Here is a 26,611-nt window from a genome sequence, read left to right as displayed (position 1 = left end):
GCGCCACACGACCGGACCGCCCCGACTCCGGGCGACCCGAGGGGACTGAAGCCAGGGCCCCGGCCGGTCCCTTTTATACGGGTGGGCCGGCTCCTCTCAGCCAATACGAAGGCGCCTGCGCGGGTATTGATTGGCCCCTCAACGGGCCAATCGAAGGGGCAGCGCCCCCACCTCCCCAGCGACACCGGGCCAGGTGCCCCCGCCTCCCACCTGGCAGGCAGGCAGGCAGGTCTCTCCCTCTGGGTCTCCCTTCAGGCGGATTCCTTATCAATGATCCTTTTAGGAGACCGAGATGGGTTTAGGAAAGTCTTTATGTAAAGTTTTTTATTACAGGCAATATTGGTCCATACAATACACAATACTGACATACAACCTGAATCTTTCAAAATCATCATTTAACAGTAAAGACCAAGAAAGAAAATTTTTAACTACTTGATTCTCAAAAAAGTAATACACATCTCTCTTCCAAGATCCTTTTTGGTAAGTTATATTGAAACATACAAATAGAGAAAAATACCCCATTCAACATATAGTCGTTAAATGGTTATTTTGCTTAAAATCTTTTTAATAAGAAAATCCTTTTATTAAGCAACCTACATAGAGATAAATAGCAAACTGGTTTTTAAAGAAATCTTCTCCATTAAAACATCTGAAGAATTTCATCCATCATTTTCTTCTGAGCTCAAACCCTCTGTTTTAAGAAGCCTACCTTAAAAGGTTTCAGCTGAAAGGCCAGCCGGAGGGGCTCCTTTGGCATTACAACACCCTCCTCTGGCTATTTTCCAGCTTTCTTCTGTCCAACAGAAGGCGAATAAGCACGTAAGACTTCAGGCTGTGGTTTTTATTATGACTTCACCATTCTGTTTCATGAGAGCACAGACAGACCCGCCAACTTACTCCCCCTAACACATCTACTACATTTTGTTCTTCAGGAGGAACAATACGGGCCAATAAAAGCAGAAAATCTGCAGCTTCTGTCACATGCTTTTGATTATTGTCAAATTCTGATTTTATGCTTCCATCTGGCAACACAATGCATTGTTATCATATTAGTTTAAATCTTTAAACAAAAAACTATATTTTCCAAAGTCATTATCGTTGGGAGCAATCAAGTGGTCCTTTTGGGCTTTGTTGAACTTCATCCTTAAGACGTGTCTCCGCTCCTCCCATTCGCGGAGTTCAGCCGATCCATGTGCAAATTTACAGTTATTTCCCTCGATACATGCCCCAGCCAGAAATCTGCACAACAGAAACAAGCGAGTCACACCTTCTTCGAATACAATGTCAGTGCATGGCACCAAGGGTCGAATGCAACCCCGGATACAAGGCAAGGCCTTTTGCCATCCGTGCCAGCTTCCCACCTGGCTGAGCCTCTCTAAGCAGGCAATGAAGGGGGGGGGAAGGGATGGCTTATTTATTGTGGTTTGGCCTTGCTGCCAAACTTAACATCAGTTCTGCTCGCTACTGAAAAGGCAAAGTAGAGAAGCCCAGCTTTTGGCATGTTACAGACAGTGAAATGGATTAACAATTTTACTTCAACTCTGCTAAACTGGGAGCCTAAAGGAATCATAACCCATCACTGCTACCTTTGTGTTGATGTAATAAGCAGATCCCAAATTTTCAGAAGGAACCTACCTATCACAAATGCTGAAACACCCAGTTGGAAAGCGATGCTGCCAGCGATTTTGGTCATCTTCGGTGTGGAAAACTTTCTCTTTATGTTTTTCAGAAGAAATATGGCCTTGCCATTGTTTCTCACTGTTGCAGTTTTTGCCACACATCCAGCAATGGAAGTCTACCTGTTGATACAACCCAAAGGAAAACTGCAGGGCAGCCGCACGTGTAAATCTAAAAATCTAATTTGCACAGAGCCAAACTTGCAGCTTTCCAGAAGTGAATGTGTTGAGAGGGCCTGGGTGTACCTGCTGGCTCCTCCCCAAAAGCCACACAAGCATATAAGCCGCAGGGCGCTACTACCAACCAGTAAATAGCCCTCCAGGGCTGGCTTTAGGCATGCTTAGGTTACACCCAGAACAGAAGATTCCGGACATCCCGACCTCTTGCACTTCAGCGCCTCAGAAAGCTCTCTCCTCTGCCAAGAGGCCACACAATCATCAAGCAAGCATTGCATAGCAAGGAGGCTGAATCCAGGGTAATTGCTCGGTCTCTGTGACTTACTGTGACTTCAGCATAATCGGTTGGCATATGAATTTGTTTCCCATTTTCTCTGTTTGCTTGAGGGACTGTATCCTCTCCTTTTTCTGGCTTTTGACTCTTCAGCCACATTTCATACAGCTGCTCCATGTCTTGAACTGAAGGAAAGGAGCAAGTGACATTTGAGCAAGGAGACTCTCTGAGTGGGCTTTAGCTGAGAAGCGAGTTATTACTAACAGAATAAACTCAAGGACTCTTATTAATGCAACTTAATTCTGTCACAGAAACCTGGGGTTATTCTCTCAGATCTTTAAGGTAATGCTTCCATCTAGGAACTAGACTACCGGAAGCCAAATGTTAACCAGGTCATCCCCAGAAAGAGGGGACAGAAACAGGAGAGACCCATCTACTAAACGAAGGGGGAAAGGAAGGAAGGGCACCCGCGAAGGCGTAAGGCCTATGGATTCACTTCCTGCTTTCAGCAATGGTTTACTTACTGCCGTTCTCTTTCATGTACGTCCACATTTCTCTCTCTTCCTGGCTGTGAGCAAAGGAGCAGTTCCCAACATACAAACACTTCTTGCCTGACGCAATATGATTGCACAGCTAGACAAAGGAAAGGAGCCAGTCAGTAAAGACGTGTTCTACCTGGGGGGGGGGGGGAGAGCAAGAGCTTTGGGCAACCAAGGGGCTTGGATGGCAGGAGGAGGAGGAGGAGGAAGCGGCGAGATCAGCAAAGCCAACGCCTGTTCTGGCCTGCAAGTGACTCTGAGGGCACAGAGGGCTTGGCATGTACCCCTATGGATAAATCTGGGCCACTCTCTCAGTCCACCTGACTCAAGGGCTACAGAGTACCCCTTGCAACCCCTCTTCAGAGAAAAATGGGAGGCAAATAAATTACCTCCATTCCCTTAAGGTAAATTTTATCCTTATTTTCCTAGTCTAGGATTTTTGTTAATATTCAAATGGTTGAAAAACATTTTAAAATAGGATAACAAACTGACTTGGATAAAACTTGGATAATCATGCAAAGTTGCTTCTCTAATGAAGAACAAATTAAGAAAAGAAAAAAAGCAGGTTATAGAGACATGCTCACATCAAATTGCAAAGGCACTTGCTTCTTTGTGGGAAGGGGGCGAATTGTATTCCACTTCTTGCGCTCGTTTGACATCACCAGCATCACACGGCGATCTTTGGTCCACCTGTACATGAAAGGCCCACCCAGCTACATCATTGCCTCAAGATGGCTGCCTCAAAAACAAAATGGAACTCCCACAAATGGAAATGTCTCAGCTTGTGGATCTGAACAAAACTCTTGAGGACACCACTGACAACCCCCTCCAAAACAAATGGACATCAAACAGTTGTAACTTGGCGTCCAACAACTATTTGCTGCCTTGTTCCAGGAGTCCCCAAGAGGGCCTGGCAGCACCTGGACATCATCCTGGGACAAGCATGCCTACCTAAAGTCTCCTCCCTGAGTCCATCCTAAATGCAGATTCTGGGGCTTTTAACAGCGCCCCGCTTTCAGGTGAGAGGGGCTTATCTAGCTCAGCACTTCTCAACCTTGGCAACTTTAAGATGTGTAGATTGCAACTCCCAGAATTCCCCTGCTAGCAATGCTTGAAGAAGTTGCCAAAGTTGAGAAGTGCTGAAATAGGCTGCTGAAGAGCTGCAGAGAACTCAAAAGCTTTGCACCTTTTATAATTCTGTAGTGGCTCTGAAGCCCTGTGTGGAGCTGAAGACTTTATTCAGGCCCAGCACAGCAGCTTTTGGGATCAGATAGCAGAAGGAAAGACTCCTGCCTTGGTCTCACAGCTTGAAGCTCTGCTGTCAGCCAAGTCAGGCAACACAGAGGCAGAGAGGCAACCTGAGCGGACCAGTCTACTTTGTGGCTAAGGGCCAGCCTGGAAACAAAGCGGGCCACAGATTCCCTCAGGTGGAGAAAAGGAGAGCAGCTACTTGAACAGGAAACCATATTAACTCAGGTAAACCCACTCGCCGCCCCCCTGCACCTTTGAAAAGCAGAAAAGGCTTACGGGTGCCTGGCTTTTGCACTGCAGTATTTTCTGTTTCTGTCTGGCTCATTAACTTGGCCGTGTCTCCAACACTGAGCACAGACAAACTTCATTTTCAAATTCAGGGAACCGTGCTTCACCTGGTTGCTGAGAACCTTGAGAGATACAACAGAACACAAGACATTTTAGAGCGATCAAAATGATTCTTTGGGGCATTAACTACCCATGAAGAAAGGACAAAGCCATAATGGTCACTTTCCCATATGCGGCTCTATCTGAAACTTAAGATTTGGTTCAGAAACTTTCCCCCCCTCAACCGAAAGCAACTGCAGGAGCAGCCAGGTGGATGGCAATCATGGAGGGAGCTCTTGGCAGCACCTACGGAATATCTTCCTCAGCAAGCAATGAAGGGACCGATACAGTGAAGACATAATTTAAACTTTTAGAGGGCTTGTTAGCTTTTGTTATTTCTTTTTAAGTATACTCTTCTCTGAGAGGCAAAAGAGGCTACAACATCTACAGGAATGGAACCTAATTCCTTCGGCAAGCAAAGCAACTTTTAGGAGAGGATTTGTTTTGCAAGCCAGTACAGTATTTTGATCTCTTTGTGAGGCAATCTAAGAGAAATACCTGCGCTCCGTGTGCAGCAGCAGAGTCCAGATTCTGCCAATATTTTTTTGATTCTTGAACAATAGCCTCATGAGTAATACCTGCAAGGAGGGAAAGAGCCAAGGAGGAAGACTACTTTACAAACAGTTCAAAATTGTGATGCAGCGTTTCTAAATAGCTTCGAGCGGGATGATCTTGCCCAGGCATAGGAGCAGTGCAATGCTAGGCACCTCTGCACTGATTTTCCCCTCCCGCAAGGGGTTACTTTCAGATAAGACAAGCAAAAGATTGCAGATCATTTTACATACAAGTTATTTTCTGCTTTCATAGTACTGCACAAAGTACTACTGTCTTAAGAATGCCAAAAACAGAAGAAAAGATTCGGCTCTTAAAACATTTCTGCTTAAAGAGCAATCACATTTTAGAAAAGTGTTTTACAGCATGTGGATGGCTGGATGAGGAACTATCCGCCTAATTCCCGGAGTCTCACCTGTCTTACTCTGCATCATCCACACTTGGAGCTCGACAAGACTGTGAGCGTAGAAACACTCATCGTCCCGTGAACAGCCATAGCGAGCTTCATGCCTGCACAGGTCTAGCTGACCTTGAGGGTGAAAGGGTCGAATCTTAGAATACTTCACGGTCGTTTCTCGCAAAATGTGGACAAGGCACCTAGGTTGCGTTGTTGGAGAATTTTAGAGAAAGGTCAAGGGTAAGTAAAGAAAGTCTTTGAAAATCGTATAAGCCATTTTAATTAGGAACACCTCTCCCTAGTCACTTAACACACTTGCACTCTTTTTCTTACTACAGCCATCCTCTCCTGCACACTCACATTCTCAGTGGGGAAAGGGGCACATTTTATCGACTGAACTACAAGGCAGAAAAGGGACATACTTGTTCTCCTCAAAGTCGTGCATAGCAGGGTGAGAGCAGGAAGAGGAGTTATCCTTATTCCTCTTGCTGATTATTCTGGGTTTATGCTCAAAACATTTCTGGAATGCAAAACCAAGGCGCTTCAACAAAACAGGCAATCCACTCCTGACCCATTCTGCTTGCAAGGGCCAACCCAACAGCAGTCAAGACCAGAAAACTGGCAAGGAGGAGTAACTCTGGGGATGAAATAACAGTCCTGGAGAGAGGAGCAAGCTGGCTCTGCAGCCCAAGAGATGCTGAAACAGAAAAGGCAGCTAAAAGACGAGCCTCCTTGGCCTTTTGCGCTGCTGCTGCTGCTGGTGGGGGGGGGGGGGAGCAAAGTGTAGCTTTCCTTTTCTTAGGCTTATTTGAGTAGCTACCTTCTATTGGTTTGGTAAATCAGAAGAAAAACAACTAGAATTTATGAGGGGCAGATAGCTGACAACTATGCCTTACATTCCCAGAAGCCTACACGGGGTCCTTATGGAGGCCACATTGCTGCCAGGACGAATTGATCTGATGTGGCTAAAAGCTAATGACAAAACAACAACCCAGGAAGAGGAGACATTGTCAGCCCAAGCCAGAACCATCGGCCCACCCTTAATGAAACCATTCCCTAAAGCGACAGGGGGCTCTATGGTAAAATTCCCTTGTGTGGCCTAAGAAGAAATGCACCTCGCACAGAAACATGAAGAGTCCGTGATGCTCCTGAAGAAGCCGGGAAACTGTCAAGCTGATCTCTCCGCTGCCTTCAAAGAGGACTTCCCGGCTGAAGGCCCCTTTCCGCTCCAGGGTCCACACGTCAATCTCCTCTTGACAATAGGCAAAAGTGCAGTGGCCAGAATATCTGCATTCCTCTCCCGCGGCCACATCTGCAGCACCATCAGACAGCAAGTGAGGCAGAGAGGAGGCTGGTGGAGCCCCTGGCTGGTCCTAGTTCAGCCTCCCCTGTGTGAAACGGGGAAACCCGGGGCCTCCCAGGGAACCTTCTTTCAAAGTCAATAAGGAAATGCTGCTCCCCGCCCCAAACCCCTGGGGAAATGGGGCTCCCAAACAGGCATCCAAGAAAGGGCACCCTTACCTTTACATATATAATATGGTCCCACATACTGGGTTTTTGTGGGTCTTGGCCTTATTTTTTTCCAGGATTTATCTTCAGAGTTCTTTATTCTACCAATTAGGATGTCCTTCTTACATATGTGCTCTAAGTTCAGATGGTAAGTGTACTCCAATGATTTGGGATCTAAAGGAAACAGCAGAGAGGTTACAAAGCTTGACCCATTTTTTTCCAGCCCACTTGATTCTCTCTAGCTTCTAAATGCTGGAGTGGGGTAATTTGGAAGCTAACATTATCAAAGTCTGACAGGTAGAAGCTGAGCTGAACACAACGGGGTCCATAAGAAGTGTGATCTCCACTGATGCAGCCTGTTCTCTTGTTCTCTTTTGTTTTCAAAAGCAATACATTTTTACATTCTACATTCTCGCTCTTGAAATGTTCTGAAACTAACATATGGAAAAGGTGGGCAGGGTAATCTCTACTAGTTTATATATGTATACTGAAAATCAAATGAAGGGGGGAAAAAACAGGTCATATGAGTTATAAAACCTAAAAGGTCAGGTTTCATGCGTAGAAAGCAAATGTCATACACACAGCTGCATATGCTGACCAAAACATCCTCTTATCCAGCCAGCCTGTATTTTAGGGAGGCTTTCAGGAACCAAAAGAAAGAGCGGTTAAGAGCTCAAGCTAAAGAAGAAAAGGAAGAGGGGCAGAAAGGATAATGGCCCTTCTCAGAAAAGGCTGAAAGGCTAAAATGTGGGGAGCTGCCTTCACCCCCAATCGTCGCCCCAGAGGCCCCCTCCCAGCTCCTCACCCTTCTTGATAAAACACGCCTGGCAGGCCTGCCTGAGCTCATGGGTGCCTTCCAGGGGGTTTCTCGCCACTAAAGAGGAGGCTGCCGTTGGCACAGGCACATTGGCAGGTGTGCTGCTGAACACGCCAGAATAGTCACTGCGAGCTGGACTTGCAATCCCCATGTAGGTCTCAGACCCAAACAAACTTGTGGGACCGTTCATCTGTTGGAGGAAACGGATGCATTGTTGCTGGAAAACTGTCTCACTGTAGCCGTGGAATCCATTTTTACCCTGCCCTCTTTTCCAGGAACCCAGGGAATTCTTTAGGGATCTTTTCCTCTGCTCCTTCTTATCATTACCACCACCTTGCGAGATGGCGGCTGAACCCAAGGCCATCCTGGGGCCTTACAGAGATTTGAATCCAGGCCTCAAATGTTTTAAAATGCCTCCTAGCTTGTTTTAAAATGTACTGAGATTACAATTCCAATAAAAAAAGACATGACCAAAACAAACCCATCTAAAATTTGCACTAAATTGTTTTAGAACCGCAAAGTGTTTGTGAAAGATACTTACAAGCCGAAGAGGAGAATTACTGCTTAATGCTGCGTTGACATCTCTAGAAAGAGAATTGGGTATATCTATTGGAATTAAGAACACCACATATGTTAGTCTGGTACATATTGGTTATGCACGCAAAGCAAGATGGGCAATGGTCTCACTCAGAGGACAAGGACGGGCATTGCTTCTGTGAGAACCCAGTCCCCTTTAAGCACCACCTTTGATTTCAGGTGGGGAAGTCAGGACTTCTGACTTTTGCCCCCTGAAACTGATGCCCCGATGTGGTGCTGCCTTCCTGGGGCCCATGTCTCCACAGAGGGCTGCAACCCTTGACAGAAGCACGTCTCCTTTTAGGCTCTGCTTAAGGCTGATCTTACCTTTTTTAGAGTCGCCGATTGAGAAAGCATTTAAAGAGGAACAAAAGTTGTCCAGGGCAGAAACCAGGGGCTGGGAATACATTTCAGAAAGAGAGGCGGCAGCAGGAACAAATCGAGCAGCCCCAACTGACAACGTCCCAAGCAGAGGGGCAGAGAATGGGATGCTGGGAGCAATGGTGGCGGTTGGCATGGCTCCTCGGACGACGGCACTTGGCTAAGGAAGAGAAAAAGGCTGCGGCCTTCAACACGAGTTAATTCTGCCCAGGTCCCTGCCAAAATTTCTCTCCCCCTGAGACTGATTCTGCTTCAAGAGAAACCCGCAGGACAGATGACAACTCGGGCTGTGCAGAAATGCAGCTCTAACCCCCCCCCTTCCCAAAGGAAAGAACCCCACAGAAGACCCTGGGGAGCTTGTGAGAGGCACTGGAGGACAAGGCAGCCCCTCCCCCTCAGCCCTATTCTGTAAAGCGAGGGGACTGACCATTCCACCTTCACCAGGATCAGACACTGAGTCAAGCAACTCATCCAGCTCATCTCCAATAATGTCATCCCCATCCTCGCAGTCCAAGCAGCCGTCCGGGATAGAGAAGGGCCCTCCGTTGGCCAGTGGAGGGGCAGAGAGAGCAGTCTTCTCCGCCGGGAGAGCCATGCGGGACACAGCTGCTAACGGAGGCAGGTCACTTGGCAATTCAGGAGCAAAACTGGAAGGGGAAGAGGAAGTGGAGGAGGAAGAAAGAATCTTTTCCGTCCAACTGGAAAAATCTGAAAGAGATATTGGTTCGGGAAGAGAGCTCTTAGCAGAGATTCTTAAAGGACAAGGAGCTTGGAGGCTGCCACATCCTCTCTCAGCCCCCACTGATTAAAAAAAAGTACCAATGGATGCTTTCCCCAGAAGAGAGGCAAGGCTCGTGCAACAGATCCAGAGAAGTGTGACTGTCTGGCACTTAAGCAAACATTACCCTTGCATTTATAAAGAAATAAACAAGCATAGATTCTTAAGCAACGTGTGTTGAACGGCAAGGAGAAAGCTGCAGGAAAAATCTCACAGAGGGACCTTTCCTTCAGCTGTTCAATTCTTGGATACCATTCATCCCTGACTCTCTCTTGCCCACTTAGAAGCCAATGGAACCCAACTTAGACTTTGGGAGGGGAGAAATGTATCTCCATCCCACAGAAATTCAAACCAGCAAGAATGGACAGAGCCACCTCTAGCTGACCCACACAAAGTGATGCTGTTGTTTACCCGTCCTCCCGTTAAGTCCAGGAGGCCTCACCTGATTCAATGTCTTCTACAGAAGAATTTGAGCTCTGAAAGCAAGCAAAAGATTTGTCATCCAGAGGTATAAACAGCAAAAGACTTAGGCCAGCTCCTTTATAAAATGTGTCAGACCCGGCTAAGTAAAAGACAAGATGCTCCTGCAATTTTGATACCAGATATCCTTTCAATTAACCACTAAAAGTTGATGGGAGTCAGGTGGCATACAGACTCAATAAACTGCAAATCGCTTTTGGCAAAGTGGCCACTGAAGCATGACTCCAGTGCTGTTCACAGGGGAAGCTTGAAATCAGCAAGCTGGCCTCCTTCTTTCAAAAGCAAATCTTACTTTTATTTTCAGTTATGAAAGGGGAATCTTGGCTAAAAATCCTAAGCAAGAACAGTACACAGACCATTCAAACTTCTATTTATTCTAAATATTTAAATTAAACCAACCTCTAGCAGACAGAGGTTCCAAATGGAATATTTAAAAATTAAGAAAGACACATTTTTACTTCACTAATAAGATCTAAAAAGAAAGCAGAACAAAACCTTACCTTTGCTCCTTCTCCAGAAGCAGAGTTGGGGGAAGACTGCAAGGAAGCATATCCTTGTAAGTAACAGACGCATTAGGCAAAAACTTCAGAACAGAAGTACCCAGTTATTTTCACTTACTTTTGCCCTAACATAGGCTTTCCTTATTTTCAATCCAAGCTTCTGAGCAAGTTCTTGAGTTAATTTTATTACATTTTCATCCTAGAAATTAAAATAAAAAGGGGATCTAATGTAAATTATCCACAAAAGTTTTGTTAGAAATTTCACACAGCGGCATCAGGTACATCAATGCCACCTGCATCTGATCCGAGTCCTGCAGGGAGCCACCCGGAGTCGGGACTGTGCACCAAGAGGCACCTGGGGGCCACTGGGGAGGGATGCCAGTAAACCTACATGAATCATTCTTGCAGTGAGTCCAGGCAAGGTAATGATGTACATTTATGCATCCTTGAGGTTCATTTATCACCTCAGTCAGCTACAATTCTAGGCCACGTGCAACATTCCAATAAAATAATACAGCAATATCTAGTAATTGCACATGTATTCACTCCCTCCCCGGCCATGGGATTGCTAGCACAAAGATAGGAACAGTCAAGCTTCTCCAGCAGCATTTTATTTTAGAGGAATTTTCTATTCTCTGTTGTTTTGAAACCACATGCAGGGAAACCCCATTAATGCCCCCCTCCCCCACTAGCTGACAGGACATGCGCACCTGGGGCACTGCGAGGGAGCATTTTGCCACAGCATCGTAAGCCTCTTTGTATCTTCCCAGTTCTTTTAAAGCTTTGGATTTCCGGTAAAGGGCTCTGAAATTATTTTCATTCAATTTTAAAACTATCCCACATTCTTCTAGAACTCTATCATGTGACCCCTGTAAGAATGAAGGACAGAATAGTGTCAAGCATTTTGTGATTTGAATCTCAGGCTGCAAGCATATTCCAAGACAAGGCATGCCACACAGGCAAACACAAAATGTACATCAGGGAGCTGCTAGGCCAGGTACTTTTTAAGCTCTTATGATCTTAGAATGCTCATTGCCAAGACTGCTATTATTACTGCCATTTTATGGTGATGAAACTGTTGTATTTTGCTATATTTGTGTTAAGAATCATATAGTGTTTGTTTTTACTACTATACTGTTAACTGCCTGGGATGACAAAATGCTGATTCCACCACACCCACCAGTGTTACAGAATGGAAACCTAGTTCTTGATAAGCCATGAGCATTTTTAGGAAGCACCTACCTTCTTGGAGTAACAGGCTATACGATTAACATGTAGTTTCTCTAATATTTCATCAGAAATGTGGATTCCTTCAGAATTGGCATAATCAGCTATGTTCAAAGCCTCAGAATAATGGTTCAGTGACCCTTCCCAATCACCTTCTCGGTATGCATCGTTTCCTTCATTAAACAGGTTTTTAACAAGTTCTCGTATGAAGATCTGAAACATAAATCCTCGGGTAAGTCACGCAGGCAGTTCTGCAGCTCAACAAGGGGCGCTTTGCTATTGTCGGTAACTTGTTCTGGAGTGGCTCCAGGCAGAGGCGCAAAGAAGTGCATCTCATAGCAAAGCTTTATATCAGTCTGGAGTAATGTTCCATCTAACAAAAAGCAGTAAGGAAGTCCTGAAACCTATAGCCCTTCTGCTACCTCCACACAACCACTACTAACAACCAATCACTAATTAGACAATGCTGACATGGTCAATAAGGTAAGAGATTAAATCATCACATCCTACAACAGCCAAGATTCTAGAAGTTTCTACTCACTGCTGAGACCACAATGCCTCAGGTAAAGAAGTTCAGAAAGGAAGGCCAGTTACCTCATATTGTTCTTGAGACCCAGGGTATGGTAGAGTAGACCTAGAAACCACAAAGATAAAGTATCAGATCACCTTCAAGGATCTCGCACACCCAAGACACTTGCCACTGAAATTCTCGACCTTGGCTTCTACCCCCACTATACACTTGCCACAAGAATGAACTTTGCAATCCAGATTATCTCTAAAAACACCAAGGAGGAAATATGATTGGAGTATAATATTGCTAACAGGGCGAAATGTGCAGTTCCATGTATAGCAGATATTCCAAAATAAAGATGCGATCAAATGCAAATTAAAGAGTACTATGCAACACAACATATGAGAGACAGTGCATCAAGAGAATTTTTTGCCCAGGTTTTATTTTGTAACAGCAAAGCTAGCTAATATTTAATAGAAAACTTAGCACAAGGTATGTAAGAAGAAAAAATGTTGCGTCATGTTTTAAGCAGAGGTTCAACAGTTCTCAGACACAGCTATCCAGTTACTCAAAGTTCTTACTGTATAAACTGCAGCCCTTTCTTAATGTCCTGCAGCCTGATGCTTCTGTCCACTGGAACACTGGACATGTTATCCTGAGCACGTTTGTCTTCAGTACACAGCTTCTGAAACAAAAGTCACAGCCTGTCGCTGGCTTGCAAAACAATTTGTGAGAAGTTATGGAAATACTCAATTCCAATATCAGTCCTAAATTATTGAACATCAACTCTAATAAAATAAAATCCATGTTTACAAAAGAAGTTTGTTTATATTAACTATATTGATAAAAAATCTTTAGAGTTGTTTCACCTGAAGTGATCCATACATTAATTAGCTTTGCTAATTTAGACCAAGTAAATAAATTAGGCAATAAATATTGCCTGTGTTCTATCATACCCTCTGAAACTGGGATCTATATAAATATAATAACCTGCAGAATCTCATTTTTCAAAAAAAAAAAATCAACATATTTCTAATTCCAAGGGGGGGAAACTAAAATGCACCTTTACTAGCAGTTCTTTTCCCAATACTTGGGACTACAATTCCCCAAGATATCCACCCAGCAAGGTTGTTGCAATATATTTTAAACCAATCCAGCGAATAGCAATAAACCCTTTAATTTATCTGAGAAAATCGAGTTCTATTTCACAAAAAACATGGTGCACATTAAGATGTTATAAAATTTTTTTGCTGCTTTAGCTCATTCTAAATATTGCAACATAAATACTAAACTATTACACAACAAAAGTAAATGCAAATAAATACAGCCATATTTTAAAGAAATTTATCAAGACAAGCCCTACCATCTAGAACAAAACAAAATACTTCAAACAGTGCAGGACTTTTCATTTGAATATTTCTGAAATATTCCAGACAACTGGTCTACCTCAACATATTTTAAGAAAATCTATTCTACAATATGATTAAGAGACTCACCATTAATCATGAGTCCGTTTTAACATATAATCCATTTTAACAGAGAACAGCCACACCAAAAATGAAAAGGAAAGGAAAACCAAACCAAAGAACAAGGCTACTATACAGGTAGTCCTCGAGTTACAACAGTTCATTTAGTGACTGTTCAAAGTTACAACAGCACTGAAAAACGTGACTTATGACTTTCTCACACTTATGACTATTGCAGCATCCCCATGGTCCTGTGATCGAAATCCAGCCGCTTGTCAACTGACTCATATTTATGACAGTCGCAGCGTCCCGGGGTTGTGTGATCCCCTTTTGCGACCTTCAGACAAGCAAAGTCAATGGGGAAGCCGGATTCACGTAAAACAACCGTGTTACTAACTTAACAACTGCAGTGATTCACTTAACAAATGTGGCAAGAAAGGTCACAAAATGGGGCAAAACTCACTTAACTGTCTTGCTTAGCAATAGAAATTTTGGGCTCAATTATGGTTGTAAGTTGAGGACTAACTGCACCTGCGTTTGGTTCAACTAACCTTTCTACCGAACCTCTCTGCCAAAGAATTACCGGCTGGGGCTCCAAACCTCTGAAAGGAACCACACCCGAGAATCATAATTTGAAGGTTTACAATAAGAAATTATTATAAATCACCCCAAGTGACTTTAAGACGGTCTCAATCCTATAGATAATCTGAATAGTCTGTAAATATGATTTTATTCCACATATCCCGTTTATGAGTTGCTTTCCTGCCCACAAGCTCTCAAGGGCAGCAGGGAACAAACCAGGACCCCATTTTCCCCTCCCAGCCCACCTGTAGCACAAGCTCCCCATTCGAACATGAAAAAGACTCTAACAGAACGAGGAATAAAACTCGAACTGTATAAAACCACATGCCAGAATCGCTCCCAAATTGAAAGGCGGATCACAAGAAGCAAATGTGACGACGATCCCGGGAAGCTGTGCCGGGAGCTCCTCCCGGGGGGCGGGCGGGCCCTGGGCCGGCAGGGGGTCAACGAGGGGAGGCTGCTTTTCGCCAGGGGGCCACGCGGCCCAGGGGAGCCTCCACCGAGGGCCACAGGTCCGCGCGGGGGCCGGCTGGAAAGGCCTCTCGAGCGCCGGCCTCGGGCAGGGCAGGGCCTCCGCGGCCCGGCAGGAGGGGGAGCAGAGGCGCTGTCGGGCCGGGCCCGCCCCCCTTCCAGAAGGGCGCCTCCCCCTCCGCTTGCTCGTCCTCCGCCCGGGAGCCCAGCACACCGGCCGCCTGTCGGCCGGGGTCGGTGCGGGGGAAGCGGCCGTTCCCCTCCCGGGGGAGCGCGGGGCCCTCGCCCGCCGCGGGGGAGCTGGGCGGCCCAGAGCGAGCTCACCTCCGTTATCGCGCCCGCGTCTGCTCTGGCTGCGGCCTCTCCAGCTCCCTCAGGCCGGGGCCGCGTCGCGTCGGCGGAGGAATCGGCGTCGGCGGCTTTCGAGGAGCGTCGCGGCGAGCCAGGCCCTCTGCCTCTCTCCCCCCTCCGCTGTTTCCGCCTAGCCGGCATCCCCTTCCGGGCTGGGCCTCTGGCCACGTGAGCTAGAGCGCCCCCTCTCGACCGGAGGCCGCCTGGAGGCGCCACCACGCGAAACGGCGGTCGAAGCGGGCAGTCGCTTCGGGGGCGGGGCCACGGGCGACTCGGGCAAAGGGCCGGGTCGAGATTGCTCTCCCTCTCGTTCCCATTGGCCGGAAGAAAAAGCTTCTCCCTGCCCATTGGTTACTTTGCATTGATGGACGCTTGTGATAGGTCAATCATTTCGATCCTACGGTCCCGCACTATCTGAGCTCCCCCTTTAAAGGGCAACCGAGGTGTCCCTCAGCTCAGGAAGGAGGGTGGCTAAAGAGGGAGCGTGCTTGTCCGAAATTGTCCCCCCGCCCTATAGGCAGAGCCGTGTGCAATCCGGACGCTAACAAGAGAGGGAGGCGTGGAACGCCCTGCTTGCGGGGGGGTCCGAACACCTGGTCCGGCCACAGACTTGCTCCGCTCCTAGGGGATGGAGATGTGCGCCTGCGCGCGGCTTTCCGCGAAGCGAGAAGTACCCCCCCGTAGGCGGTGCTAAGTGGAGGCGTGGTTCGAAGTCGCGACGTCACAGAGGGGCTCCCTGTGACGCAATGCGCCTTCTGGGGAAGCCCGCCAGCTGGGCGGGGGTCTCGGCTTCGATCCAGATTCTGCTCCCGCGGGCGGGACCGGCGCGGAACGCGGCTGGAGGTTTGGCGCCTGTTCTGACGACCTCCGGGGAAGACTCGTGTCGCTGCCAAAGACCCGAAGTAGAGTTGTAAAATGCCCGGCCGCGACTTTGACTCGCTTACTCGGCCGCTGCTTCTCTTCTCGTTGGGGCTCTTGCTCGGCCTGGCCCGTCGCGTCTCCTCGCTGGACAACGGGCTGTTGAGGACGCCCCCGATGGGCTGGGAGCCCTGGGTGCGTTTCAAGTGCAACACGGACTGTGCGAAGGACCCCGAGAACTGCATCAGGTGCGGGAGCGCGAGGGTCGACCGGGGCTCCCGAAGGCGCCTCCTTTTCGCAACCTGCATGCTGGTGGAGGTGATGCCGGAGACCGTCGGAACGCCTTTTCAGAAATCGCAGACCTTTGGGAGCTTAGATGGGTTTTGCGCAGGGAAGAGATTCCCACGATCCGCTGCACCTGCCGCCGCCTCCTGGGATGAAGGAAGCTTCCTGGGAGACCAAGGCGCCTTTCCTTTGCCAACAGCGAGCACCTGATCAAGGCCATGGCGGACCGGCTGGCTGCGGACGGGTGGAAGGAGCTGGGCTACGAGTACGTCACCCTGGATGACTGCTGGGCAGCTGGCAAGCGGGACGCCCTCGGGAGGCTCCAGGCAGACCCCCAGAGGTTCCCCAGCGGGATGAAGGCCCTGGCTGACTATGTGAGTGCAAGGGAGGGCCTGCCCTAAAATGGCCAAAAGCTTTCCAGTGGATAAGAAAACATCTCTTACGGCCCCAATATGGAACATCAAGCATCTGTGTTTCATGATTCATTAGTGATTAAGCAAGGCTGCACATAAATAGAACCGCTTGATCTCTTTAACCCAATGCAGTCGGGCATGCTGTGTTACATCCCTCTGAAAACGGAGCCTAGGCCAGGCCTTAAGAGCTGCATCCAGGGAGGGTCTCACAATGCAGCAACCTGGCTCAGCTCCGGCTGCCAGTTGGGCCCCTGAGATCCTCATCCCTCGTGCACTGGGCATCCTCAGCCCCTTTCCCCTCTCCTCCTCTTCCTCCTCCTCCTCCTCCTCCTCCTCCAGGTTCATTCCAAAGACTTGAAATTTGGCATCTATAGTGACTTGGGCAACACCACCTGTGCGGGTTATCCGGGCACCACCCTGGATACTGTGGAAACGGATGCAAACACCTTTGCAGAGTGGGGGGTCGACATGCTAAAGCTGGACGGCTGCTTCTCCAACTCCTCCCTCAAGGCCATAGGTCAGCCGTCCCGTGGCGGAAGAGTGGCTGGGGGAGCACATGAGGGAGAGGGGGGGTCTGGGGACAGGTGGAAAAGAGCAAACCAGCTCATTCCAGATGCTGCCAACACTTCATGCCTGCCTCCGCCAGCCAGGGAGGGGCAGAGTTTGCACGAGGTTGTTGCTGCTCATTATGGCAACATTGCAATTTGTTGGGAACATTGGGGGGGGGGTTTCCCCTTCAGGCACCAGAGAATGAAAGTCAGAACACATCTTTTGAGGGAGGCCAGTCGAGTTGGGGTTCTCAAAGTGGCTTCCAAGACAGCCCCCTGCTGTGCAAGGAATGGAGGCTGATGGCTTTGGGGGACTCCCGGGGGGGGGGGCAGGGGAGGTGGCTGAAGTAACTTAAGCAGCCTCTGCCTGCGCAACTGACGGTCTCTTGCCACACTCTCTGGGCATTTTTCAGGCTACCCCAAAATGAGCCGAGCGCTGAATCAAACTGGGAGGCCCATCGCCTTGTCTTGCAGTTGGCCAGCTTACGAAGGGGGTCTTCCGCCAAAGGTAATCTCAGGCCCCGACTCCCGCTTTTTCCAGCAAAGGGCCTTTCTGCAGCAGACCACTTTCACGGGCATGTTTCTTTGAAGTCCGTGGAAAGAAGGAAAGACACCTTGTGAACCTAGGATGAAACTCTGGGCTGCGGTGTGTTAAGGAGACAAAAGTGTGAGGCAAGGATGACAGCGGGGGGGGGGGGGCAGGGGAGCAAAAGCCAGTACCTCTCCCAGGTTTTGGATAGGCCTCTTTCCCGTGGCTGTTGAGGTCACTTCCTCCTATTCTTCCAGAAAGCATAAAATGGCAAATCAAATCAAAATCAAATCTGTATTCCAGCCATAGACCCCACTCCATTAGTTGTGGCAATTCTTTTGGTTTTCCTTTGGTCTACTAAGCAGTTTTGAGGATAGCAGTAGTTATAATTGCTTCTCTCCAATACGTAGTAGGCCTGTCTTTCATTTCAGAAGCATAAATCTGCTTCTTTTAATTAAGGTGAATTACACCTTACTGGGCCAGATTTGTAACTTCTGGAGAAATTACGCTGATATTGAAGATACTTGGGACAGCCTCTTCCACATCATTGAATGGTACGGAGACAATCAGGATATCCTGCAGCCAGCCTCAGGGCCTGGAAGGTGGAATGACCCCGACATGGTGAGACTCTCTTCCTTACCTCCAACCCAGGCCCTGAGCCCGGGTAAGAGTTTGAGATCTGATGGCCATTCCTCGGGGACCCTGAAGATCAGTTGCCAGTAAAGGTGAAGGGAAAATGCGCAGAAGTGGGCTGGGAAATGCACAACTAGAAATTCTGCTTTCAGTGCCCAACTCTACAGTTCTGAAGTAGCTCTGCTACTGGGGTCTGTGGGATCCCAAAGTGGGGGGGCTTCCTTTGATTTCTCTTCCCGGCTGCCTGGCATCCTGTCTCCTTCCAGCTGATTGTCAGTGACTTTGGCCTGAGCCACGAGCAGTCGAAGGTGCAGGCAGCGCTGTGGGCGATCCTGGCAGCCCCCTTCTTCATCTCCTGCAACCTGAGGAACATCTCAGAGGAGGCCAAAGACATGCTGCAGAATCCGCTCCTGATCTACATTAATCAGGACCTGAGGGGAGTTCAAGGCAGACTCCTTGCCAGGGTGTGTGTGGGGGAAATCTCTGCACCAGAGCAGGGCTGTCTTGTGCCTGGGAAAACGGTTCCCTTGCCCTGGCACTTCTGCCACTGGGTGGCAGCCTTTCTCTGGGCGCAGGAGCTGTTGTGAGTCTTTGAGTAAGTTGGATGGGGAAAAAAACACATCTGTGGCCTGAGCAAGGTTGGTCACCGCTCTGTGCCCCGCTTGTCTCTCAAACAGAAGCAGAACTTTGAAGTATGGAAGAGGCCCCTGGTCAATGGCCAGTATGCGGTCGCAGTCCTGAACAACAGAACTGATGGGGCCCCACGGTCATTTGCCACAACCCCGAGCCTTCTGGGAATCTCAGGCTGCAGCGCAGGCTATAGGCTCTATGATGTTCTGGACAAGCTGTCAATGGGCGTTTATGCCCTCAATGACACCATCAGTGCCAAGGTGACGCCCACTGGAGTGCTGCTGCTCTTCCTGAACCCGCTGTGCTAATCCTTTCATTGCGGAGGGCGAGGGAGCCCAGGGTGCATTTCTGGGAAGGACTGGCTGCTTTCTCCTTGCAGTGAAGCTGAAGGTAAAGTGAGCCCCCCACTTCCTATCTGTCCTGCTGGTGCTGCTTCTCCCAAGAGGGGTCTCAATTTCTGAAGACCCACTTTCTGAGGCAGAGCCCTTACCCATGTCACAAAGTGCAAAGAACGGAGAGCTCACTGCAACTGCAGGCCTGCACCAAAGCTCGTCTGTAGCCAATGCTCCTGGCTGGGACTCAGTGACTGTCACGAGGCAGGGACCTGCTTGGATGCTGGCTGCATCCCCTTCTCAACGGGGTTGGATCCAGAAGCTGCTCATCTTCCCTGGAATTAAATGGTTCTCATTTCAGTTGCTCCAGTAATCCAGTATTTGTTGCCTTCCAAAAACCAGGAGAGGCAGAGGGGGAGTGGGGCAACTCACCTGCTCTCCAGTGTGTCTCATATGCTGGTGCACCCAGCATCTGCTGGGCCAAACGAGGGGAAGCCGAGGAACCAATTAAGTTTGCATGCGGGGGCGGGATTTGCAGGTTGCTGATGTTGCTTTGGTTCAGAAAGGAGGGGAGACGTCTCCGATTGACCGGTTTTCCTTCACCCAGCCCCAAATCTCTTTTTCCCCCACAGAAATCTTCTCTGAAAGCCCACATTCAGCTTCCGCTTGGAGATTCGGAGGGAGGCGGCCAGCAGAACCAGCAAAAGGGTCCAAAAAGCAGCCACACTGCGCAAGGCGAGCGAAGCCAGAGCAGGGGCCTGAGAGGCACCCTGCGAGCCCCCCTCGAAAGGCTCTCAAATGTGATGACCTTCCTGGAGAGACTTTCCATGGCTGAGGGGCTACTGGGGGCTCCCCCGGCTCTTTTTCCCTCAGAGGGCTGCGAGAGCACCCCTTTGGTCTGGGAAGATGTGGCTGCTTTGAGGGAAGCCAAAATGGAGGAGCTTTGATGCACTTGATCTGGGTCATCTTAAGATCGTATCCAGATTGTAGTCATCTGTTCTGAATCCTGCTAGGGTACATGTGTATTATTTTTCAATATTTTGAGTTTTAGAATGTATCTCTTATTTATGTGGAGAAATGCCACAGTAATAAACAACCCTGAAGATCTTCCTGCTCCAATGTCCATGTTTGTGGCTACCACTTCAGTCTGCAGAAGCTGCCAATTTGGAGTCTCAATGCGCCATCTTGCAGTTGCCCATCAAAATGTGGCAGATCAAGAGTAGCAACCCTGAGCATCAGTGAAAGACACATTGCCGCATGACTGATTTGAGCACCTTCTGAGGAGCATCGCAATTTCCATGCTGATTGTGCCTCATGGGAATTTGACATGTCCCAGAATCGTTTACAGCAAACTGGGTTTCCACAGGGAAGGAGGTCAACATGAAAAACTACTTTTTGCATACAGTATCAGAAGGATTAGTACATAAAGTAGTCAGAGTATGATTAGCCTTTTGATTAATGTCTTCTGGCTAAATGGCGAAAGTCCAAATGGTGTAGGAAATTATAGGTTGTCTTCTGATGAACCAACTGAGTTATTAATTCTGTGGTTATATTTAAATGAGACACCCAAAATAATTTTGGAAATGATGACTAATATATTAATGATAACCAAATATATAATTGCAAAATGTATCCGGTCTAAATGGTTTGCTAATTGCACTTATGCATGTGACTGTTACAATGAAACTCGCACCAGTTTTTGTAATCATTAAACTGGAAGGTCTGTTGTTAGTGAGTGCACGGCTTCCTGTTCATCAGTGACACCAGTGGCAGCTCTCCCTCCCCCCTCCCCCCCCAGCCTTCCAGAGGGCCATCAAGATGCGTTTTTCACCCGGGCATCCCTAGGGGATGAAGGTGGCGGCAGGTTTGGGTGTATGTTTTACAATTTTATGGTTTGGGGGTTTTATTGTTGTTAGAGCTGTCCAGAGTTCTGTTTTTAAGATGATCAGACATGTGACTTTTTAAAATAAATTAAAATCAATGCACTCGCACATGATTTGGGGGAGGGGATTACAACATTACCAGGTGTGTCAGTGACTCCCAGCTGAGACCCAGAGGGCGCACACTGAAAGAAGCCACCGTGCATCCTTTCAGCTAGGACACATGTGGAAAGGGGTTTTACTGGATTGCAACTGGAGTGTCAGCCAGCAGGGTGATGCATCTCTAAGCTTTCACTAGGGGTAGGCAACCTCGGCTCTTTTATGACTCATGGACTTTAACTCCCAGAATTCCTGAGTCAGCTATGCTGACTCAGGAATTCTGGGAGTTGGGAGGTTGCCTACCCCTGATTACTAGGCTGTTCAGATACTCCGGATTTTTGCAAGGTCCTTGAATCCTGGATGGCAACATCTCAGCAAGAAACAGCTATGAGGAATATCACCTCAGGCTCAGATTAACGGGAGCGGTCCTGGGACCAGGGCGTCTTTTGGGGCTTCTGCACAGGAAGAGGGATAATTCACACACACACACACACACACTGCAAAGGACTCATTCAGCCCACAGCTGCCAGGATGGCTGTTTGCACTCCTGCCAGTTCCTGCAGCTGCGAGAACACAATTAATAGTATCTGGAACCTGCTGACTTCCTGACCCCTGCTGCTAAAGTGCCTTGTTGTGATGCCAGCTGGACAAATATTGTAAAACAGTTTCTTTTTACTTGGTCTCCTTTGGAGCCAGGTGAAATAGGAGGGCAAGAGAGTAACCAGCCCCAGGGCTGTCTGCAGAAAGGAGGAGGTGGTGAAAATCCTGGAGCCAAGTCACGGCCAACTCTCCTTGCGTGCAGGCAGGAGACGCTGCACTGGCATCTTGTGCAAGTCGGTGTGTTTCCAGTGCAAGTCACCTGCCCACAGCTTCAATTAGCTGGATGTTCATGGTGCCACTTCTGGGAAATACAGGAGGAGAAAAAAAATATTGAGAAAGTTTCAATGTGCCTGTGTGTGCTCAGGTTGTCTCCTGTAGCAATCTTGGTGGTGTGCCTGGAGCCTGACTTCCATTGCAAGGGGGGGGAGACACAGCACCCCCCCATGAAAGGAGTTGTCATTCGTAATTTCTTGTCTTTCTTTGCAAAGAAGCCATGAGACAAAGAAGCGCGTCATCCACCATCAGGTTAAATAGCAAGTTAAAAGGGTGAGAGAGAACTTTAGCTGCCTTCAAGTAGGCCTCCTCCTAGGGAGCAGGAGAGCAGCCGGAAGAAGACCCTAGAGGGGCTGGGGGTGTGCCAAGGGCAGGCTGGAGGAAGGAAGATGCCCCGGGGGATGAGCCAGCCCCACCTGATTGTCCAACCAGTCCATCCTGCTTTGGTGGTGCTGGTCAGACACGATGAGGTGACCCAAAAGAATGGGCCCAACTCCCCCTTTCTGAAGAGAGAAGCCGAGGTTGGGATGTATAAGCCCTGCCAGCAGGAAGGGTCTGGCCAATGGGCAGGGGACCTTTGGGGAGACCAGGTGCAGGAAGTCCAAGGCCACGTGGCACTGGGTGGAATTCATTTTGCAGCAGATGATTTGCACACACACACCACTTTCTTTTACCCAGAGGAAGCAGGAAGAGGGGCTGCCAGGCCCTCAGACTACTTGTGCTGCTGGGCGTCTTCAGCCGCAAACACCTTTGAAAGCCAGAGTGAATGACAAGAATGCCAGGGAGCGCTTGTGCCAGGAACACCCGCAATGCTCGCCACCCTTGTTATCTAGAACAAACAATCTTAATTAGAGACAAGGGCACCTGGTCAGGGAGACACAGGGCTGGGAAAGCGAACGGGTGGCCTTTCCCCCCCCCCATTCGCTGCACTCGGGTACCACCTTCCGCCCAGCCTCAGGCCCCCCAGCTCAGAGACCCAGCTGGAGTGGCGCATGGGCCCTGGGCTCTCTCTGTCCTTGAGCTCTTTCATTTTCAGACGGGGGGGGGAGCTTTCCAAGGGAACCCAATCCTGCCTGTCCTTCGACTTCCACGGAAAGGCCCGGCCGGCCATTAGCTGAGCCCCACGGCGAGGCGCGGGACCCCCAGGCCTGGGCAGGCGACTTTCTCGCTCCCCAGCACCGGAAGCCCGGGAAGCCCAGCTCTGGCCGGGCGGGGGGGGAGTCGGGGGCGAGCGCTCGCGGTGCCCCTCAGGTGGGGCTGGGGGCTGCCCCGCCCCCGCAGACGGCCCGCTGCTCGCTCCAGCTTGCCACGCTCGCCCCTCTCTCTCTCTCTCGGCAGTTGCGCAGGGACGCCCGTCAACAGCCCTGCGGCGACGCCGGCGGGAGCCCCGGAGGGCCCTGAGCAGCCGCCGCTCCGCCCGGGCTGGGTGGCGCGTGCGGGGCGGGCGCGTGGGCGGAGGAGGGGATGAAGACCGGCGAGAGGCGGCGGCAGAAGCGCAACGGCCGGCCGGACGGGGAGAAGCAGAGGCTTCCGCGGCGGCGCCTGGACGGGACGGACGGGCAGAGCGCGGGACCGGTCGTCTCCCCGGATTGTCGCTGATGGCCCCGCCGCTGCTGCCGCCGGCGCTGCTGCTGCTGCTGCTGGGGCTGCTGGGGCTGGTGCGGAGCGGTGAGTTGGCGGCGAGCCCTCTTTCCCCGCGGGGTGCCCTCCCCGGCGGCGCTGCCGAGGGACCCTGGGCTTGCATGAACTCGTTCGTGGGATGAATCCAGAGTGTGGGTTAATTCGGTAACCAGGTTAAGGGGAGGGTTGGTGACAACGAATTAGTGTTCACTCCTGGCCACTGCCTGGACCGGTCCCTGAAGTTTTCTTGGCCACTTTTTTGGGAAATGGCTTGCCATTGTCTACTTCTTGGGGCCGAGAGGGAGGGACTGGCCCAAAGTCATCGAGCTGAACCCGCGTCTCCGGCTTGATTACTGTGTGTTGACAATGGAGAAGGTCTGGAGGGCGCTGAGTTGCCTCTTCCTGCACTGATCTCGCTGGGTGCTACTTGGTGGAGCAAAGAAACTGGGAGCAGCAGACTTTACCCTTCGCATGATTGGGGGGCGGGCACATTTCCAGGCACAGCTTAAGGGGGTGACCTGCCCAAACGGAGGTCCCAGAGAAAGGGACCCTGCTGCTTTTCAAGGGGCATGTTGGGGGAATTGCCTTGGACTCCCCTCTGGGATGGGCACCGCGCCCTCCCCCGGGGTATTGAGGTATTGGGGTTCCTACGGATTTGCAAGATTGGTGTCAGCCTGTGAGGTAGACCAGACAGGAAACATGACCAGAGGATCCATTTCTACTTTATCCTAATATAGATTGGCAGAATCTTTTTCTCCCAGCACCCCTGGCCCCCTTGCAGGCTGCACCTGGCCTTCCCACGGAGGTGGCTTCCCTTTTTGTGCTGTTTACCTGATGCCGTAAAGCAAAGAGGGAGATGGGAAAAGGCTGTTACAGCTTCCATACGCCCAGCGAGAAGGCTGATGGCAAAGGGGTCCTGTTAGTGCCCCAGGAAGCTGGGGGTGGGGGGGCCTCCGACCTCCTGTTTGAACCCCGGCAACCCACCTTGAAAACAGCCCTGGGCATCTCTTGGGACCTCTGCTGCTGCTGCTGCTGCTACTGGACGTGGGGCTCCTTGGGGGTCAGAGCTTTGGGTGGGTCCTGCTTTGGGGCAGCTCCGTGAATGAGAGACTCTCCTCATGTGTGCATCTTCTTCTCTTGCCTTTCAAGTGGATTGCTGGGGACCGCTAGGCAGCTTTATTGGAATTGCCCCCACCCACCCACCCCACTTAACCAGGAGCAAAGTCAGCTGGGAATGGCAGCAGAGGACAGGCAAGCCCCCCCCCCTGCCCCAGAGCTGCCCTCCTGATGCTGCTTTCCTTCCTTCCCCATGGCAGGATGCCCTTTGGGCAAGACCCCTTCTCGGCCCCGCAGAGGAATCCTCCAGCTGGCTGGGATGATCCGGTGCACTACGGGGCGAACACCCCTGGCCTACATTCGCTACGGATGTTACTGCGGCTGGGGAGGCCGTGGCTGGCCCAAGGACCAAGTCGACTGGTAAGTGCTCCTGTCGGCCTCTTGCCCATGGCCGGTGAGGGCTCCCACTGGGCGCCAAGCAGCCTCCCTCTGGTCTGCTTCTTAGGCTTGGAATCCTGAGGCAAAGGAACTGGGAAGCTGGATTAAAAAGAGAAACTGCCAGATGCCTTTGCTTTTAAGATATCCTGGATCAGCAGTCTTTTTTTAAGTGTGCGCACAGCTGGAGGGATTCTGGGAAGTGGCTGAGCTCACGCCTGCATCTGAAAGTGCAAACGTGGAAGGCACATCATCCTGAGAAGGCTCAGGCGATGCCAAGCCACCCTCCTTACACCACATCCTGCCATCGCTATAAACCAGAATAGAAGCTTCCCCAAAGAGTAATATTTAGCTGTAGTGTATTTTAAGCAGTTGGAAACGCATGTTCTTTCGCTTCCACTAGTTTGGCAAAATGAGACCTTTGCTTCAGTTGCGAAGGTCAAGTCCAGCCAGGAGTGACGGACCCATTTTGGCCAGGAAACATGTTTTCCTTTGTTCATATTTTAGCCCACACCCTGGCTGATATGGGCCAGCTGCCCAGCTTCGTTTTTAAAGGCAGGGGTAGAGGCAAGCTGGGCACCAGTTTCACATCAGATTAAGCTGCCACAGTACCATCACTTCGTGTAGAACTAGGGGCTTTGGATGGCCTCTGGGCGCTCCTCCTGGCCAGCTGCCCTAGTGGACCCCTGGGACTGGCCCTTGAACGGGATGCCTCCAAATCCAGCTCAACTATAAATTATTCAGGATTATTGGGGGAAACTAAAATGAAGTTGAAAGTGAGAGCACTGGGGAATTGGGGAAACCGCCCTCCTGGGCTTTCTGCACAGAAGCCACTTCAGGTGAGAGGACGCAGCTCTCTTGGCGGCCTGGAGCTCCAACTGTCCAAAAGAGCAATAATTAATTCTCCAAAAGTTGTCTTTACCCACACCATCTATCTACATTATAGATATAAAAATGATCACCCACCTGAGTAAGCACCATTACCTATTGCAGGAAGCACAGCGTCCACTCCTGATCAGCAGGCTGAGAGGGGGTGGGTGAGGGGGCTCACCTGAGCTTGGCTCAGTGGGTCTCCTCTGGTTCTGCCAGGTGCTGCTTTAAGCATGACTGTTGCTATGGAAGAGCCGAGGAGGAGAGCTGCGCCCCCAAGACGCGGTGGTACCCCTGGGAGTGCCAGGACGGCAAAGCCAAGTGTGGTGAGTTGCTCGAGAGAAAAGCGGCAGAAGGACAGGCCGGAGCATCCCAGGCGCCCCATCCAGCCTACTTGGAAAGCTTCGTGTGGCAACTCACTGCTTCACTGCTTGTTGGTCTCTTTTCCTTTTGCAGACGACATCGAAGACAAGTGCCAAAAGATGGCTTGTGAGTGTGACCGCAGCGCAGCCAAGTGCCTGGCAAAAGCCCCCTACAACATGACCTATTTGTTCTGGCCAGACACCCAGTGTGGAGAGAAGGGCCCCACCTGTCCAGACGACTGACGCTCTCCTTGCGCGGCTTCTCTGCCTGTCCACCTTCCAATTC

General features: G+C 49.9%; 3 protein-coding genes across 3 annotated transcripts; 2 read left to right on the top strand and 1 right to left on the bottom strand.

Moving 5' to 3' along the window:
• Nucleotides 1–293: 293 nt before the first annotated feature.
• ZC3H7A (zinc finger CCCH-type containing 7A) lies at nt 294–12,707 on the bottom strand. Its single transcript, XM_015811978.2, has 22 exons — nt 12,614–12,707; nt 12,116–12,155; nt 11,537–11,734; nt 11,005–11,163; nt 10,413–10,493; nt 10,295–10,330; nt 9,757–9,790; nt 8,964–9,244; nt 8,483–8,696; nt 8,121–8,185; nt 7,568–7,769; nt 6,775–6,936; nt 6,369–6,565; nt 5,676–5,773; nt 5,272–5,453; nt 4,803–4,882; nt 4,194–4,327; nt 3,251–3,356; nt 2,652–2,760; nt 2,179–2,312; nt 1,636–1,799; nt 294–1,239 (listed from the first exon to the last, which is right to left on the bottom strand). The coding sequence occupies exons 1-22, from the start codon at nt 12,679–12,681 to the stop codon at nt 1,050–1,052; spliced, it is 2,934 nt and encodes a 977-aa protein (XP_015667464.1). The 5' UTR covers nt 12,682–12,707; the 3' UTR covers nt 294–1,049.
• Nucleotides 12,708–15,817: 3,110 nt separating this feature from the next.
• Nucleotides 15,818–19,111, top strand: LOC107284005 (alpha-N-acetylgalactosaminidase-like). Its single transcript, XM_029283345.1, has 7 exons — nt 15,818–16,008; nt 16,245–16,419; nt 16,798–16,975; nt 17,420–17,514; nt 17,995–18,156; nt 18,435–18,632; nt 18,846–19,111. The coding sequence occupies exons 1-7, from the start codon at nt 15,818–15,820 to the stop codon at nt 19,104–19,106; spliced, it is 1,260 nt and encodes a 419-aa protein (XP_029139178.1). The 3' UTR covers nt 19,107–19,111.
• A 4,469-nt stretch (nt 19,112–23,580) lies between these two features.
• PLA2G10 (phospholipase A2 group X) lies at nt 23,581–26,568 on the top strand. Its single transcript, XM_015811958.1, has 4 exons — nt 23,581–23,650; nt 24,919–25,078; nt 26,183–26,289; nt 26,420–26,568. The coding sequence occupies exons 1-4, from the start codon at nt 23,581–23,583 to the stop codon at nt 26,566–26,568; spliced, it is 486 nt and encodes a 161-aa protein (XP_015667444.1).
• Nucleotides 26,569–26,611: the final 43 nt, after the last annotated feature.

Source organism: Protobothrops mucrosquamatus, unplaced genomic scaffold (genome assembly GCF_001527695.2).
Source record: "Protobothrops mucrosquamatus isolate PMUCROS unplaced genomic scaffold, P.Mucros_1.0 scaffold60, whole genome shotgun sequence".
Classification (NCBI taxonomy): Eukaryota; Metazoa; Chordata; class Lepidosauria; order Squamata; family Viperidae; genus Protobothrops; species Protobothrops mucrosquamatus.
The sequence above is the reverse complement of the archived record's forward strand: the minus strand, read 5'-3'. Positions and strand labels throughout refer to the sequence as shown.